Source organism: Neovison vison, chromosome 4 (genome assembly GCF_020171115.1).
Source record: "Neovison vison isolate M4711 chromosome 4, ASM_NN_V1, whole genome shotgun sequence".
NCBI lineage: Eukaryota > Metazoa > Chordata > Mammalia > Carnivora > Mustelidae > Neogale > Neogale vison.
Genome location: NC_058094.1, coordinates 68,200,346 through 68,219,080, shown reverse-complemented (window position 1 = coordinate 68,219,080; position 18,735 = coordinate 68,200,346). Strand labels below are relative to the sequence as shown.

At 35.9% G+C, this 18,735-nt stretch overlaps 1 protein-coding gene across 1 annotated transcript in view; it reads right to left on the bottom strand.

The window, feature by feature from the left end:
* The window catches only part of ARFGEF1 (ADP ribosylation factor guanine nucleotide exchange factor 1), a 158,069-nt gene that overhangs the window by 66,414 nt on the left and 72,920 nt on the right, over nucleotides 1-18,735 (bottom strand). Inside the window, exons 10-14 of the mRNA XM_044245495.1 lie at nucleotides 17,279-17,513; nucleotides 7,726-7,825; nucleotides 7,266-7,405; nucleotides 7,051-7,159; nucleotides 6,295-6,496 (exon numbers count right to left, since the gene is read on the bottom strand). Coding sequence (XP_044101430.1) covers nucleotides 6,295-6,496; nucleotides 7,051-7,159; nucleotides 7,266-7,405; nucleotides 7,726-7,825; nucleotides 17,279-17,513 — 786 coding nt within the window. The remainder of the gene's footprint in view (nucleotides 1-6,294; nucleotides 6,497-7,050; nucleotides 7,160-7,265; nucleotides 7,406-7,725; nucleotides 7,826-17,278; nucleotides 17,514-18,735) is intronic.

Genomic DNA, 18,735 nt, shown 5'->3' with positions numbered 1-18,735 from the left:
CAGACTCCCCGGGGAGCAGCGAGCCCAACATGGGACTTGATCCCGGGACTCCAGGATCATAACCTGAGCTGAAGGCAGTTACCCAACCGAGCCACCCAGGCACCCCAGTTTTCTGCTTTTAAAGAAATCTGGTGACTGTTTAAACAACAATCTGACAGCATTATTTCCTTTATTAAAATAATCCCTAGATACCTGATGTTTTCAAAGTCAAGTCCAAACTGACTAGATCGATAGACAAAATCTTTCACAATACAGCTCTAGTTTATCTCATCCCCTCTCATTCATCTACTCCCACATATCCTAAAAGCAGAAAGCATTTCTGCAGTCTATTTCCTAAGTCCTTTACTTGCTCCATTCACTGTGGATTTCTCCTTCATGCTTACGATCCAGTTCAAAGGTCCTCTCCTTATATCCACATCATTTAGTTTCTACTTTCATTACACCACTAATTACTTTGGTCCCTCATCACCTGTCTCCTGGGTAATGGTACTTAAATGGTTATGCCATCTTCTGTTTGCTCACATTCTAATCCATCCTTCGGGCAACTGGTGAAGAAATCTGCTGCTGCTCCTCTGACTAAAAGCCTTCAATACTAGCATGCCAAGTCAAAAAAAACAAGATTAAAAACTTGCTTACATGGAGAATAAGGTCTTCTAGAATCTGGATCCAACTCAATGATCTCATTTCATATCCTGTGACTGCCCCCCGACCCTGCCTCTGCCATACTGATCAATAGTCCTCAAATGTTTCTCTTCTCTGTGCACATGTCATTTTCTTTGTCTAAAATGTCCTTACCTGTCCTGTCCTAATGATTCCTGTCAAGTCCTAATTCATACCATAAATCAAACATCTTACAATGTTTTTAATTTTAATTTTAAAATCAAACATTTTTCACTGAGATGGGCACAATCTCTGCTCTCTAGAAGCTCTCTCCCTAATAAAACAAACATGGTTTTTCAAAAATTATAAAATTAAAAATACAGCAGAAAGAGTCAATTATCATATGGTTCCACTTATTTGTGGAGCATAACAAATAGCATGGAGGACATGGGGAGATAGAGAGGAGAAGGGAGTTGGGGGAAATTGGAAGGGGAGGTGAATCATGAGAGACTATGGACTCTGAAAAACAATCTGAGGGTTTTGAAGGGGCGGGGGGTGGGAGGTCGGGGTACCAGGTGGTGGGTATTAGAGAGGGCACGGATTGCATGGAGCACTGGGTATGGTGCAAAAATAATAAATACTGTTATGCTGAAAAAAAAATAAATTTTAAAAAAATGCAGTAACTAATGTATTGACAAGGTAAGATAGCACAGAAAAGGAAGTAACAAACAGAGATGGTTGTAATACATTTCCTAAGGAAGGTGACTGTGAAACTGAGCTTTGAATAGGACTATGTATTTCATAAAAAGAAAGAAAAAACATCTCAGAGAGGAAGGGGGTCATTCTAACACATGGAAGCATAAAACAGCACGACATTATAACAAAGAGCTCTGCGTTGTTGGAAAGAAGAAGTGAGCTAAAGAAGTGCCAGGTGATGAAGCTTAGACTCCAGCAGACCTGTATCATGAAGGGTACTATATATCCTATTTTAAGAAGCTGTGACTTTATTCTTTAAAAGCAAAAGAGGGGGGTAGAAACAGAAACACAGATCTCTCATTCAAGAGAGATCATTCTAATTAAGTGTAAGAAAGACTACAGAATAAATAAGATCAAAGAAAGGTAGGCCAATTAAAAGATTACATAAGTCAAGGCAAGAAATGGTGTTGCTTTGACTTGCGAGAACAACTGTGGGAGATGGAGAGAAGAGATACATAGCACAGATATTTAGGAGGTACATTCAAAAGGATTTACTGACAGATTAGGTACAAGGGGCAAAAAATCCAAGTAACTCCCAGAATTCCAGCTTATAAATTTGGTAGCAAGCTGAGGTTACTAGCCTAAGTAAGAAATACAGATTCTATTTGTCTTTGTTTTTGGTTAAGAGTATTAGAGGTTGATTATGGAGAGAATGGAAACTGATAAATTTTTATGTTATGGACACACTGAGTGTGAGAACCTAAACAATACCGAATAGAGATGTCCAACGCGCAATTAGAGGCATGCATCTAGACTTCAGTTGAGGTATTTATGCTTAAAGGAACGCTTGAGAGTGGTGACATGCTAGCACATACACAGTAGCTGAAGCCCTGGAAAAGAACATGATCATCTAGGAGAAATTACAAAGTAAGAAAAGAGCTGTGGGACAGAACTCTGGAAATGCTAAGCTGTATGCAGGAGATAAACAGCCCATAAGAAGACTGACTGAGATGGCATGGTCAGAATGGCAGGAAGAACAAGACAGAATGGTGCTACAGTCACGAAAGAGTATAATGAGAGCATAATAACATGAAAGCATTCTCACTAAAGTATGAAGCAGAGATCAAGTGCAGGGGCAGAAAGGCTGACTAGAGACTAAGAAGACCTCCACCATGAAGTCCTGTGATGACTCCAACACAGTCCCCAAGTACTTCAAATAGAGCTATCATAGCTTGGCAGCACTCTGTATATGATTATGGACATACATGGTATTATTTTGGAAAACCATTTCTACCCATATTTAGGCTGTAATCTCAAATACAAGAACCAACGCTTTCATTGTTCTTGGCATACAGACCCAAACACCAAATATATGTTTGCTGAGTAACATTTGCTAAGAATTTCAATATGAATATCTGATTACACATACTAGACCTTGAGTACCTCAGAAGCCATGGCTGTTTCATTCATCAAGTTTCCCTAAGACCCTGCATAATGTCAGGAACCGATGGGACTTTGATAAATATTGACTAAAAAACTGGAATGAATGAACTATTAATGGCTATTTCCTGAGGCAATTTTGTGAGATTTTATAATTTTATGACAATAAACATGTACACATTTTGTCTTTTTTTTTTTTTTTTTTCATTAACAATAAAAAAATGGAACCTGAACATTCACCAAAAGGTACTGTTTAAGAGTCAGGAAGAAATGCTTTATAGAAGAAGCAAACCAATATACAAGGGAATTTTTAACAGTTTATAGTAGCTAGATCCACAGAGAAATGTCAGCAACTTCATTCTTTCTTCCAGCTTCTCTTTGAAAGACATGGGTTAAGGAGAATTTCAGACCAATATCACTGATGAATATGGATACTAAGATTCTCAACAAGATCCTAGCCAACAAGATCCAATAGCACATTAAAGAGATTATCCACCATGATCAAGTGGGATTCATCCCTGGGCTACAAGGATGGTTCAACATTCGCAAATCAATCAATGTGATAGAACAAATTAATATGAGAAGAGAGAAAAACCACATGGTCCTCTCAATTGATGCAGAAAAAGCATTTGACAAAATCCAGCATCCTTTCCTGATTAAAACGCTTCAAAGTATAGGGACAGAGAGAATATTCCTGAACTTCATGAAATCTATCTATGAAAGACCCATAGCAAATATCATCCTCAATGGGAAAAAGCCTGCAGGCTTCCCATTGAGACCAGGAACACAACAAGGATGCCCACTCTCACCACTCTTGTTCAACATAGTATTAAAAGTCCTAGCAACAGCAATCAGACAACAAATAGAAATAAAAGGTATTCAAACTGGCAATGAAGAAGTCAAACTCTCTCTCTTCACAGATGACACGATTCTTTATATGGAAAACCCAAAAGACTCCACCCCCAAACTACTAGAACTCATACAGCAATTCAGCAACGTGGCAGGATACAAAGTCAATGTACAGAAATCAGTTGCTTTCTTAAACACTAACAATGAAAATACAGAAAGGGAAATTAGAGAATCCCATTTACTATAGCACCAAGAACCATAAGATACCTGGGAATAAACCTAACCAAAGAGGTAAGGGATCTGTACTCAAGGAACTACAGAACACTCATGAAAGAAAGTGAAGAAGACACAAAAAGATGGAAGACCATTCCATGCTCTTGGATTGGAAGAATAAACATTGTTAAAATGTCTATACTGCCTAGAGCAATCTATACTTTTAATGCCATTCCGATCAAAATTCCTCCAGTATTCTTCAAAGGCTGAAGCAAATAATCCTAAAATTTGTATGGAACCAGAAGAGACACCGAATCGCTAAAGAAATGTTGAAAAACAAAAGTAAAACTGGGGGCATCATGCTACCTGATTTCAAGCTTTACTACAAAGCTGTGATCACCAAGACAGCATGGTACTGGCATAAAAACAGACACATAGACCAGTGGAACAGAGTAGAGAGCCCAGATATGGACCCTCAACTCTATGGTCAAATAATCTTCGACAAAACAGGAAAAAATATACAGTGGAAAAAAGATGGTCTCTTCAATAAATGGTGCTGGGAAAACTGTACAGCTATATGCAGAAGAATGAAACTCGACCATTCTCTTACACCGCACACAAAGATAAACTCAAAATGGATAAAAGACCTCAATGTGAGACAGGAATCCATCAGAATCCTAGAGGAGAACATAGGCAGTAACCTCTTCGATATCAGCCACAGCAACTTTTTTCAAGATATGTCTCCAAAGGCAAAGGAAACAAAAGCAAAAATGAACTTTTGGGACTTCATCAAAATCAAAAGCTTCTGCACAGCAAAGGAAACAGTCAAGAAAACAAAGAGGCAACCCACAGAATGGGAGAAGATATTTGCAAATGACAGTACAGACAAAAGGTTGATATCCAGGATCTATAAAGAACTCCTCAAACTCAATACACACAAAACAGATAATCATATCAAAAAATGGGCAGAAGATATGAACAGACACTTCTCCAATGAAGACATACAAATGGCTATCAGACACATGAAAAAATGTTCATCATCACTAGCCATCAGGGAAATTCAAATTAAAACCACACTGAGATACCACCTTACACCAGTTAAGTTAGAATGGCCAAAATTAGCAACACAGGAAACAACATGTCTTGGAGAGGATGTGGAGAAAGGGGAACCCTCTTATGCTGTTGGTGGGAATGTAAGTTGGTACAGCCACTTTGGAGAACAGTGTGGAGATTCCTTAAGAAATTAAAAATAGAGTTTCCCTATGACCCTGCAATTATACTACTGGGTATTTACCCCAAAGATACAGATGTAGTGAAATGAAGGGCCATCTGTACCCCAATGTTTATAGCAGCAATGGCCACGGTCACCAAACTGGAAAGAACCAAGATGTCCTTCAACAGACGAATGGATAAGGAAGATGTGGTCCATATACAATATGGAGTATTATGCTTCCATCAGAAAGGATGAATACCCAACTTTTGTAGCAACATGGACGGGACTGGAAGAGATGATACTGAGTGAAATAAGTCAAGCAGAGAGAGTCAATTATCATATGGTTTCACTTATTTGTGGAGCATAACAAATAGCATAGAGGACAAGGGGAGATGGAGAGGAGAAGGGAGTTGAGGGAAATTGGAAGGGGAGATGAACCATAAGAGACCATGGACTCTGAAAAACAACCTGAGGGTTTTGAAGGGGCGGGGGTGGGAGGTTGGGGGAACCAGCTGGTGGGTATTAGGGAGGGCACATATTGCATGGAGCACTGGGTGTGGTGCAAAAAACAATGAATACTGCTATGCTGAAAAGAAATTTAAAAAAAATTAAAAAAAAAAAAAAAAAAAAAAAGAAAGACATGGGTGATTAGTGGAATGAAAGCAGCACAGTACTATTTGGATAAAAGACAGTCCAGGAGCAGGCTGATGCCACTTGGCTTAGTGGGAAATCTTTGTAAGATCTGGGTCTGGTAGAGTAGCCAGGTTGGAAAAGGAGGTCATTACCTTACCAACATATAAAATTGAAACTGGTGACAATGGATCAATAACAAGAGTAGCACATTTGTAATCCAACAGGAGAAAATATAAAACCGATAAAGAAGCAATATTAGTTAGCTAGCTATTAGAAATTTCATACTGTAAATTTTTTGACTTCTCATCTGCTTAGGAAATACAATGGGGGATTTTATAACCGAGCTATCAAATGAACAATGCAAAACTACTGAGATGATATTCACCAACAGCATGTACGGTATGCTGCAAAATTAATTTAATGTGCATTATAAATGTCTCTTGGGCCGGACTGCAAAAAATGAGGAGAGCTGAGTAAGAAGCCACTAGAAGTCCTGGATACAGGAGACCTCTGCCCAATTTACTCATTGAAAGGGGGTAATGAGAAGGGAACAGAAATATTCCAAAGATGTAGAGAAACCCAGGGCAAGGATGATACAGTACTAGCAGAAGAATATTCAGTAACATTTCTTCCTAAAATTGGACACTCACAAATCTATTCCTTGTTCTATTATTTCTTTTTGTTGTTTTAGGACTTCAAATTGTTCTGGATTATCAGTGCCAGACATCTGCGTACTATAGCTGCCTATTCCTGATGATGATGTTGACTCCAGGGAATTCAAACTTCCATATCTGTTTATTGTCTCAGGGTGTTTGATTTCACTTGTCTCTTGCTCTAATGGTTTTTCTTGACCTGTAAGTAGAAAGACTGATACAGTAAATTAATCTCTCAAATATGTAAAAGGTTAAAAAAAAAACTGTCAAGGAAAGATATTTTAATGTTTTTTAGATAACTATGCAATACCTGGAAAATAATGAGTGCTATCACAGATAATATAGTCTGACACTAAAACACACTGGAATTAGAATATGTACAATGTGCACTATTAAAGGTTCTTTTTGCAGTTGCAGGGCTAAGTAGCCACTGGCTCTCAGTTCATGCCTCATGAGAAATTATTTTCCCTCAAAAGACTCTTGACTGATGGAATACTAGGGTAGCCCAGTAGCTATGAGCTTTTCTCCTAGTAAGGGTAAATGTCAAACATAGGTGAACAATTCAATCTTAAATATCTTGGCTTGTGTAAATTCCTAATTTTAAAGCTAATATTTAACTCATACAGAATGCTTTCTTTAACAGCTAAATGAATAAAGAGGTCACAAAACTGGCCTAAAGCCAACTGGAACTATCCTCTTCAAAATACCATTCACTTGAAATGACAAAAAATAAAACTCAAAATATCACCTTACCAAGAGTTGTCTGAGAGTTGGGATTCACATACTGATCCTTACTCCATTCAACCATACACTTCAAAATTGACACTAAACATTCTAAACCTTTTTTCCTCAGGCTCAACTCCTACAAAATAATTCACAAAAAGAATAAAAACAAAAAGTTCTTTTAAGTAAACACATAGCTGTTCCTTGACCAAGTTTGAATTTGAAAATGCTTTTAAAGTTCTTACCTGAACATTACTCATACCAAGTTCTTGACTGCCCCGTCCTTGAGCAATTTTTGATAGATCATTTACTAGTCTTTCAAATATATTCGCTGCATTTAAATCACAGTCATAGTTTACATAAATATCCACTACACTCTGAGCATCTGTAACAATATAATATATTACTTTTTAAAAAAGGCATCAAGTAAGTAAGTACATTTTGGCCTTTTTAAATAGTTTGTTTTTTAATTTTTATTTTATTTATTTGTCAGACAGAGAGAAAGAAAGAGAGAATAAGCAGGGGGAACGGCATATGGAGAGGGAGAAGCAGGCTCCCCACTGAGCAGTGAGTCAGATATAGGACTGAATCCCAGGACCCTGAGATCATGACCTGAAACTAAGGAAGCCGCTTTACTGGGGAGCCACTCAGGCATCCCTTAAATATCTCTTAATAAGGAAAGATAATAAAGATAATTTCAAATACCTGCACAGATCCTTGTCAATGTCTGAATAACCATCCATTTGTGGTCAAATGAGCTGGTAGAAGTTTCCAAAATGTACAGGAAAATTTCTTTAAAGAACACCTGTGATTAGGGAAAAACCTCTGTTTAAAATATTATTTGTAATGCATATATGTGATCACTTTTTAAATATCTCAAAGCTGTACAGCAGAGATTAGGATCCAGGCTCCTCTGGAGTTCAACTCCTTTTGAGTTCCATCTCTGAAACATCAGTACTAAGCTAACTTGGGTGTGTGACTTAAACTGAGCCCTCATAGTAGGAGTACTGAACTTCACATTGTTTTGTTTGCTATCACACAGCCACTACACAGGAAATCTGCAAAGTCCTCTGGCAAGAATTTCATGAACATATTTACAAAACCAATGTAATTCATACTTCACTTTTTAAACCTCCAAAGATTATACATTTATTCATCTGTTATGTTTTTCTGAAGTTATAACAGGTGCCTAATTTTCCTAAATTTAAATGTATCTAATGCACTAATCCACACAATAAAAAAACCATTTTTTAAAAGATTTTATTTATTTATTTGACAGAGAGAGACACAGCAAGAGAGGGAACAAAAGCAGGGGGAGTGGGAGAGGGAGAAGCAAGTTTCCCCGAGGAGCAGGGATCCCAATGTGGGATTTGATCCCAGGATCCTGGGATCATGACCTGAGCTGAAGGCAGACACTTAACGAATGAGCCACCCAGGTGCCCCTAATAAAAATATCCTCTTATACTATGATATTGTTATAATTACTCACATAGTGGAAATCTACTATCCAAAAACAACAAGCTATTTCTTACTATTCTTTATACCAAATGATGTCAAATAAAAAGGAGTTAACCCAATTAAGTAAATTACAACTTAAAAGCTAAGGAAGGGGGCACCTGGGTGGCTCAGTGGGTTAAAGCCTCTGCCTTCAGCTCAGGTCATGGTCCTGGGGTCCTGGGATTGAGCCCCGCATCGCATCGGGCTCTCTGCTCAGCAGGAAGCCTGCTTCCCTTCCTCTCTCTCTCTGTCAAATAAATAAATAAAATCTTTAAAAAAAAAAAAAAAAGCTAAGAAAGAATTTCTACATTCAAATTTATTTTGGAAAAGTGACTGATTTAAGAAGGGATGACTCAAAAAGAAAACCAAAAGCCATACATTAAAATTTAGGGAGCTTATATGCTCCAGAAATGCATACTGATAACATGAGGTGACTAATGTCTTTCTCCCTAAATGGGTGAGGTACCCTTGAAATGTGCTTGTCTTTCACAAAATCCAACAAATGTCTATTACTTTCTTAATGTCAGCAGCATTTTCCACAAGAGCATAACTTTTTAAGAAGGTAGGGACCAGGTCTTTCTGGCTAAGCACTGTATCTACAGTGCTAGCATACAGCAGCTGTTCAATAAATATTTACAATCACATTTCTTAAACACTGCCCCTAGGCACCGCTGCCGCAGCCAACTCAGAGATCCATGACAATATCTGAGGGAAAATTCACATCTGTTGATTACCTCACAAGACTGCTCAGTTTCAACATTAGATCATATTACATTCCTTTCAGTGACATTAGTTTCACAAACCTGAGTTTTAGTGATTGCTATAAGGGGCAGGGATTGCATTAAAGTCAATGAGGACTAAGAAATAACAGCAGCAGTATCCAAATGGATTCCAAGGTCTGAGGAGTTGGGCAGTGTCCAACAGGCATGTACATTTCAATAGTCAAGTAACTGTGACTACTTAAGAATGAAATAAAAAACATCATTTAAAAAATTTTATGTATTATTTTTCTTCAAATGGAGACTACATTGTTAAGACAAATATTTGTTAAGCTGTTTAGACCTAACCACTTCATAAATGGAACTGTTAGGTACTTCTTTTAGCACAAGTACACTGTGAAAAGATTAGAAACTGTAAAGGTACCATGAATCAAGAAAGTTTGCCTCCTTGCTGTGAAAGCAAGGGGCAGTGGACATGACACTTGCTGAGGCCAGAGAGCATGGGTGGCTGCAGTGCTCCCCTGCCCCTTGACTGAGGCTGGTGAGCACAAGCGCATGTGGCATTCTCTTGCACCCAACCTAAACTCAGCAAACACAAAGATGAGGCACTCTGCCACAGCACTGCCGAAATCCACGGGCACTGCCTTTCAGAAGTCTGAAGGCAGCAAGGGTGCCCCTTCCCCCACGTTCTCCAGCTGCCTTACTACAGCCAGTTAGTGTGTGCAATCCACAGAGGAGATATCACTTGATTGCCTGACCTGGTGGCCAAGAGAGCTGGCATTCAGAGCAACATGGGACTGTAACAATCTGAAAGACTGTTCTTGGCATGCCACCATCCATAGGGTATTGCACAGACAGCAAACTGAGACACAACAGGTATTCCTGTAAAAAAAGCTCTATTTACTTAGCCCGGAAGCTTCAGCTTGAGAACAGGCTTCTTGTCTCCTTCACCTCTAGAGGTGAAAAAGGTGCTCCCAGGGACTGTAAACAGGAAGAAGCCATGTTTTGCACCTCCCCTGGCCTTGCTACAATTTGACCAGGCTTCCAACAAAGGAGCTTATGCACTTCCCTGGGGTCAGGATTTTTGTCACTGTCACACAAGGAACATCTTCAGATCTCTTAATCTGGAGAATAGGATTGTATATATCTGCATATTTAAAAGTAGCTGCCTGAGGGAGTGGCTTCCAAATAGTCTGAAACTAGGTGCTAAATGAGATTCCTCCCCAGGGATCACTGACAGGACAAGGCACATCATCAACAGATGCGAATCAAGAATAAAGGAGGGGTCTGGATAATCACAAAGGTTCCAGGGACGGCCAAGAGCCAGGACAAGTCTGAATGAGAAGGATCATCACCTGCACAAGCCCACTTCCTGAAGACAGAGAGGTACCTGTTTCACCCAATACACAGAAACAGAGTCAAGCAAAATGAGGAAACAGAAATAGATTTCAAAGAAAAAAAACAAGGCAGAACCTCAGAAAAAGATCTTAATGATATGCATATAAGTGATCTACATGATAAAGAATTCAAAGTAATGGTCGTAAGGATGCTCACAGAATGTGGTACAGGAATGGATGAGAACTCTAAGAAAGACAGAAAATGAAATAGCAAACAAGTCAAAGAGCTAAGGAACACAGTTAACTGAACTGAAAAATACACTCGTGGGATTCAACAGAAACTGAGCCAAACAGGTAAGGACCAGTGATCTACCAATCAGCGCAGTAGTCCCAAAAGAAGAGTGAGAGAAAGGGGCAGAAGACTTATCTGAAGATTTAATGGCTAGAAATTTCCCTGAGGGAAAGAAAGAGACATCTAAGTCCGGGAAGCCCAGAGTTACAAATGAGATGAATTCAGAGAGGTCCAAACCAAGACACATAATTAAAATGTCAAAAGTTAAAGATAGAGAAAAATCTTAAAGCAGCAAGAGAAAAACAACTAGCTGTGTACAAGGAAAAACCCCTATCAAGAGAAATCTGAGCAGAAACTGTGTGGCCAGAAGGGAGTGACATGAGATATTCAAAGTGGTGAAAGGAAAAAAAAACTTCCAACTGATACTCTAACAAGCAAGGTTATCATCCAGATTTCAAGGAAGGACAGAGTTTTCCAGACAAGCAAAACCAAAGGAGTTCATTATAATTAAACTGTCTTCATAAGTAATAGTAACAAGACTTCTTTCAGCTGAAAAGAAATGATACTAATAAACAAGAAAACATACAATAGTAAAAATCTCACTAGAAAAGGCACATTATAGTACAGGTAGTAAATGAATCACTTCTAAAGCTACAAATAAAGTTAAAAAAACAAAAGTAGTAAAGTTAAGTAAAACTACAATAATTTAATTAAGGGCTACATAAAATAAAAAGATGTAAAAAGCAACATCAAAAACATAAAATGGGGAGGGAGTAAGAATGCATTTTAGGAGTGTGTTCAAATTTTAAGTTGTGATCAACTTAAAATAAACTGATATACACAAGGGGATAAATCTGAACCTCACCATATCCACAAACCAAAAACTTGTAGCAAATATACAAAACAAAATTAGAAAGGAATCTAACCATAATGCTAAAAAAAAAAAAAAAGTCATCAAACCACAATGCAAGAGAAAAAGAGAAAGGAATAGAACAGTCACGAAAAAAATTAACAAACTGGCAGTTAAGTATTTATCTACCAGTAATTACTGCAAATATAAATAGACTAAATGCCCTAATCAAAAGATATATATAATGGCTGAATGAATGAAAAAACAAGACACGTCTGTATTACTTCCTACATGAGACTCATTTCAGACGTAAGAACACATACAGACTTCAAAGTCAAAGAATCGAAAAGATACTCCATGCAAAGGGAAGTAAAAAGCAAGCTATACTCATATCGGACAAAAAAGACTAAAACAAAGACAGTAATAAAAGATAAAGAGGGGCAGTAAATAATGATAAAGGGGTCAGTCCAGTAAGAAGATAGAATACTGATATATGCGCCATACATTAGAAGCACTGAAATATATAAGGCAAATACTTAACAGACCTAAAGGGAGAAAATGACAGCAGTACAGAAAGAAATTTCAATCCTCCACTTATATGAATGGATAAATCATCCAGACAGAGTATCAGTCAGGAAACACTGTGTCTTAAATAACCCATTAAACCAGATGGATCTAACAGATGTACAGGTAACCCTTGAAAAATATGGGTTTGAACTAAGCAGTCCAACTTGTATGTGGATTTTTTTTCTTCAAGTTGTTTTTTTTTTTTTTTTAAATTCTAGTTAGTTAACATACAGTGTAAAATTAGTTTCAGGTGAAGAACTTAGTGATCCGTCTCTTACCTACAACACCCAGTGCTCACTGCTACTAGTAACCTCCTTCACCCATCACACATTTAACCCATCCCCCTCCAGTAACCCTCAGTTTGGTCTCTATAGTTTGTTCCTGGTTTGCCTCTCTTTCTCTCTTTTCTTTCCCATATGTTCATCTGTTTTGTTTCTTAAATTCCACATATGAGCAAAATCATATGGTATTTGTCTTTCTCTGACTTACTTTGCTTAGTATAATACTCTCTAGCCCCATCTTATGTGGATTTCTTTTGATAAATACAGTACAGCACTGTAAAGATACTTTCTCTTATGATTTTCTTAATGTTTTTTCTCTAGCTTACTTTATTGTAACACAGTATATCATACATACAATATACAAAATATATGTTGACTGACTGTTATCAGTAAAGGCTTCCAGTCAATAGTAGGCTATTAGTAGTTAAGTTCTGGAAGGGTCAGAGAGTTAACATGAATTTACAACTATGCAGGAGGTCAGTGTCTCGAACCCTGTATCATTCAAGCGTTAACAGCATGCAGAACTCCAAAACAGAATGTACATCCTTCTCAAATACACATGGAACACTCTCCAGGACAGATCACTCACATTTCAGACCACAAAACAAGTCTCAATAAATTCAAGAAGACTGAAATCATATTGAACACCTTTTTCAAACACAATGGTTTAAAATTAGAATTTACAAGAAGAAAAACTGAAAAACTACAAATAAGTGGAGATTAAACAACACATTACTGAAGAACTGAGTCACAGGAGAAATAAAAAACTACACTGAAATGAATGAAAACAAATACAACATACCAAAATCTGTAGGATGCAGCAAAAGTGGTCCTAAGAGGGGAATCATTGCAATATAAGTCTACTTCAAGAAACAAGAGAAATCTCAAATGAACAGCTTACTTTCCACCTAAAGGAATTTAAAAAAGAATACATGGAACCTAAACTTAGGAAGGAAATTAATAAAGATCAGAGTGGAAATAAATGAAAGAGAGACTAAAAATACAACAGAAAAGATAAAAAAACAAAGAGCAGATTCTCTGGAAAGACACACACATTGACAAACCCTCAGGCTGCCTTACCAAGAAAAAAAGAGACAGCGCTCAAACAAAATTGGAACTGAAATAGGAGGTTACAGCTGATTTCACAGATATAAAAAGGATGACAAAAGACTACTATGAACAATTATATACCAACAAATGGAACAACCTAGAAGAAATGCATGAATTCCTAGAAACATACAATCTTCCAAGAATGAATCAGGAAGAAAGAGAAAATCTGAATAGACCAATTACTGGTAAGGAGATTCAATCAGTAATCAGTCTCTTCAATCACTGGTATCGGGCAAACCGGAGAGCTATACGTGAAATGAAACTGAACCACTATCTTATACAAAAATTAATTCAAAATGGATTAAAGAATTGTCTGTAAGACCTTTAACCCTAAAACTCCTAGGAAAAAATATAGGTGGTAAACTTGTTGATATCTGTGTTAGTGATGTCTATTTGGATCTGATTCCAAAGGCAAGGGAAATAAAATCATTAGTAAACAAATGAGACTGCATCAAACTAAACAGCTTCTGCACAGCAAAGGAAACCATTAATGAAATAAAAAGGCAATCTACTAAATACAAGACATCTGCAAATCATATATTTAATAAAGATTAATATCTAAAATATATAAAGAACTTATACAACTCAATAGCAAAACAAAACAAAAAATCGATTAAAAAACAGGCAGAGGATATGAACAGACATTTTTCCAAAGGAGACAAATAGAGATGGCCAACAGGTACATGAAAAGTTGCTCAAAATCACTATTCATCAAGGAAATGCAAATTAAAGCCACAATGAGATATCACCTTACACTTGTCAGGATGGCTATTACCAAAAAGATAAGAAACAACAAGTGCTGATGAGGATGTAGAGAAAAGGGAAATCTTGTGCACCACTGGTGGGGATATAAACTGATACAGCCACTATGAAAAACAGTATGGCCTCAAAAAAATTAAAAACAGAGTTACTATACAATCCAGCAATCTCACTAATGGGTATCTATACAATGAAATGAAAACACTAATTTGAAGAGATACATGATGCCTATGTTTACTGCAGCATTATTTACAATAGACAATATATGGACACAGCCTCAGTGTCTATGAATGGATCAAAAAGACATTATATATATGTACAACAGAACACTACTCAGCCACAGAAAAGAATTCAAATCTTGTCATCTGCAACAACATGGATGAAACTTGCAAATATTATGCTAAGTGTAAAGGCAGAAAAAGACAAATACTGCCATGATTTCACTTACATTTGGAGTCTTAAAAACAAAAAAGAAACAAAGCTCTGACTCACAGAAAACAGGCTGATGGCTGACAAAGGGATGAGGATGTGGAGCTTCTAAATGGGTGCAGGGGATTAATAGGTATAAACTCCCCGTTATGAAATAAGTCATGGGATGTAATACACAGAGTGGGGAATATAGTTAATAATCTTGTATTAACTTTGTGAGATAGCAGATGGTAACTAGATTTATTGCACTGATCATCCTGTAATGTACACAAATGTTGAATCCTTACATTGTACACCTGACACTAATAATACTGTTAATATCAGTTATACTAAACAAATAAAAAAGAAAGTTTAGAACTCTCCAAATTTTGGACTAAATAAAACTACTAGATTTGGAAAAAGAGGAAAATAAAAATTTTAGCTACTTTGAGTTATCAAATTGTACTAGTAAGCAACAGCCTACAATTGTAATTTAAGACATCATGCCCATCAACAGGGGCTCTTAAAAAACCCCAAACTTTTAAAGATTTATAGAGCACCTAAAATGTAGTATGTGTAGAGTAAGAGTATCAAAGACACTTTGTCTGCAAATATTTTCTTGAAAAGTTGTGCATTAACAATTTTCTGATACAGACATGTAAGTTAATGTCTATGGAAAAATAACATCGAAACTTTGAACTGAATACTCTTATAAAATGAATACTCATGTAATAACAACCTCAAATTTGATTTGCAAATTTAGATTTTCATATGTCGGCTTTGCTTTCTACAACTAGAAAACAGCTTAACTTGCATTTGAATATGTGTAGTATTTTTCAAAAGCAATCTACATTTGCCTTGTTTGATCCTCATGCTTTCCATAAGGGACAAAGGAGAGTGAAATAAAACTTATTTCTTTAAACACACAGAGCAGTATTACAACAATTTTGTAATAAGAATGCACCATGTGAGGACAAACAAAATTTCTTACCAATATTTCCTTTAAATTTGTGCTTCCAAAAGTTTTATACATCAAATTTAATCTACAAAATAATAAGCCCAATTTATTTGACTTCTGTGATATCTGGTTCCCTAAGAATTTATATTTCACGGTCTACTAAAAAGTACTTAAAGAAGTTGAGTCTCAGTGTTCAGAAGTCTCTAACTAAATGAATGTGGTCTTCTAAAATTATCTAATGGCAATATAAATGCTTCATCATCTCATGAAAGATTTCTGGGTTAGTAAGGAAGCAAAAGGTCCGAACGTTTTTTTAAAATCTCTTTTAATTGTAATGCCTGTATATAATGAGAAGAATTATCAAAAAATAGCAACTTTTCCTAGTTAAATGTCTCCCATTATTTTGACAGACATAAGACAAATTAAAATTTGACAATATATATGTACCAGAAATTGTTTCCTGTTCAAATTTGGCCCCATTTATGAACCTTTAACTTAAAATACTAAGGCCTTATTCTTATTCCCATAATATTCCATGTGAATTTTAAAAGATATTGTAGAACATTAGTAATAAAGTATAGTAATATTGTTCCACCCACCTCAAATCTCTGGGAAATGATAATTTATCATTTGCACATTTGAAAAATAATACAAAGCAAAAATTAAAATTTCAAACTCCTAAAATAAAACACTAAAAATATAATCCTTCATAATAGCCTCTTTTTAGTGCCCAAAACTTAGGTGGCTTAAGACCATGTAGATAAAGTATATATTTAAAGCTTTCTTTTAAGATAACCAAATTCACTACTATATATAATATAAACAATGGCAAAATTATTGTGAGGGCTGAACTAACACAAGACATCTAGAATCATTCATTCAACCAGTATAAATTCCTTGAAGGCAGGGCTGTGTCTAATCTGATTTTGTATTCTTACTGTTCACCCAGTGCTTAATATTTCATAAGCACATGCTAGTTGAATGAGTAAATGAAAAAGCAGCACAGTTGACCCCTGAACAATGTGAGGGTTTAGTGCATTGATCCTTGTGCAGTTAAAAATCCACATGTAACATTGGTTCTCCAAAAACTTAACTACTACTGTTGACTACAAGCCTACTGATAACATAAACATTCAACTAACACATATTTTGTTCATCACATGTATTATATGCTGTATTGTATTATATTCTGTATTCTGTTATATGCTGTATTATATTCTGTATTACAATCAAGTAAACTAAAGAAAGAAAAAGAAAATCAGAAGGAAAAGAAAACATACTTACAGTACCGTTCCAACACTTATTGAAAAAAATCCACATGTAAGTGGGCCCCCTCAGTTCAAAGCAGTATATTGGTTCAAGAGTCAGTTGTACATGAAAATTCATAAATATTATTTCACATTCTGAAAAATTTTCTAGGGAATGAATAATCTGATTTAAAACATGAAACTAATGAAATACCCAACAATGTAGAACATACCTCAATTTGCATCTTCAGATGCGTCTTGAAGTTTGACAACAAAGTGAGAAATATGGAAAGAGAAAGCTCAAAAACCTCTGGTACAGATGAGACTCCATTTTTTGAAAGTGCAACACACAGATACTGCTTAATTGCATTAATAAACATCTCATTTGTCCTGAAAACAGGTCCTGCATTCTGCAGAATGGATAGAAGTAACTGCAATGAAAGAATCTTGGATCGTAACTCATGAGACCTAAAACGTAAAAAAGAAGGCACAGTATATGGACATATTTAGCATTATGGTAATAAAAGGGTGTTCCAAAGATATTTCCTGGTACCACAAAATTTCACAAACTTTAAAATGGATAGGAACAGAACACTCTACCACAAAAGCACAGTACATGAATGAGCTTTGACACTAATAATGGTAGCCCCATTTACATTCTCAAGTACCACATAATCTCACAAACTTTTTATATGGAAAAGCAATCATTTACACATATTTAAAATCAACCTACTGTTCCTTCGTACACGAAAAATATTTATTCCTTGTTCTTTTCTTTCACAAGCATATTTCACCTTTTAGAAATCATCATGAGTTTCCTAGATTATGTGCCATACTTAGTAAATAATAGTTCCACAGTATATAATACTTAATAGTTTAGTATATAATATACTTTTTTCCTAGGTATGCTACTCAAAAACCTTAAACAAAATTAAAAGTTTTGGTTGTATGAAGAAGCTATAGGACTATTTCAAGCTTATTTTTTCAATAACCATTTAAAGTTCTTTTCTTTTTTGAAATACAAAGAGGCTTTTAGAACATTTATATTTCTTAACAGTCTACACATTTATTCTAAATATTTTAATAATGAAAAGCAAAAAACTCCTTTTCAGCTTAAATTTTCACCTTTTTTCTGATCAATATATTATGCCATATTCTGATCAATATCTAGCATTATAATTATCAGATTTCACACATATAATTTTTCTCCCATTAAAAGAGGCCTCTTAAGGCCAATAGACCAAGAACCCATGCAACTTTTTCAAATACAGAACACACTTAACATGTTCTAGCAGCTAATCACTTTATTCTTCCCAAATAGTGTATCATTGGTGTCACATTCGCACCACAGATAACAAACTTAATTGTTCTTGATTTCTCCCTTAAAAATTTTATGGTTTTAAGGGTCGAGTATTTCAAGAACCTAAGAAACTCTAAGAAATATTTAATTTCATGTAAATGGGAATCACAAAAATATTACCATCTTTGAAATAAAACTGAAATCAGTAATATCATTACTTGCTACATATCAACTTTCCAAGATGGCTTTGTGCAGCAAATATAGTATTACCTCCCTTCCACCAAAAAAGCTTAAATCAAGTTAGAAACAGTGTGAGGTTAGAAAATATGGTATGGGTTAAGTATCTCCCCTTCATGTGAAGCCTTCCAGAGCTTTAATATTATGACTACT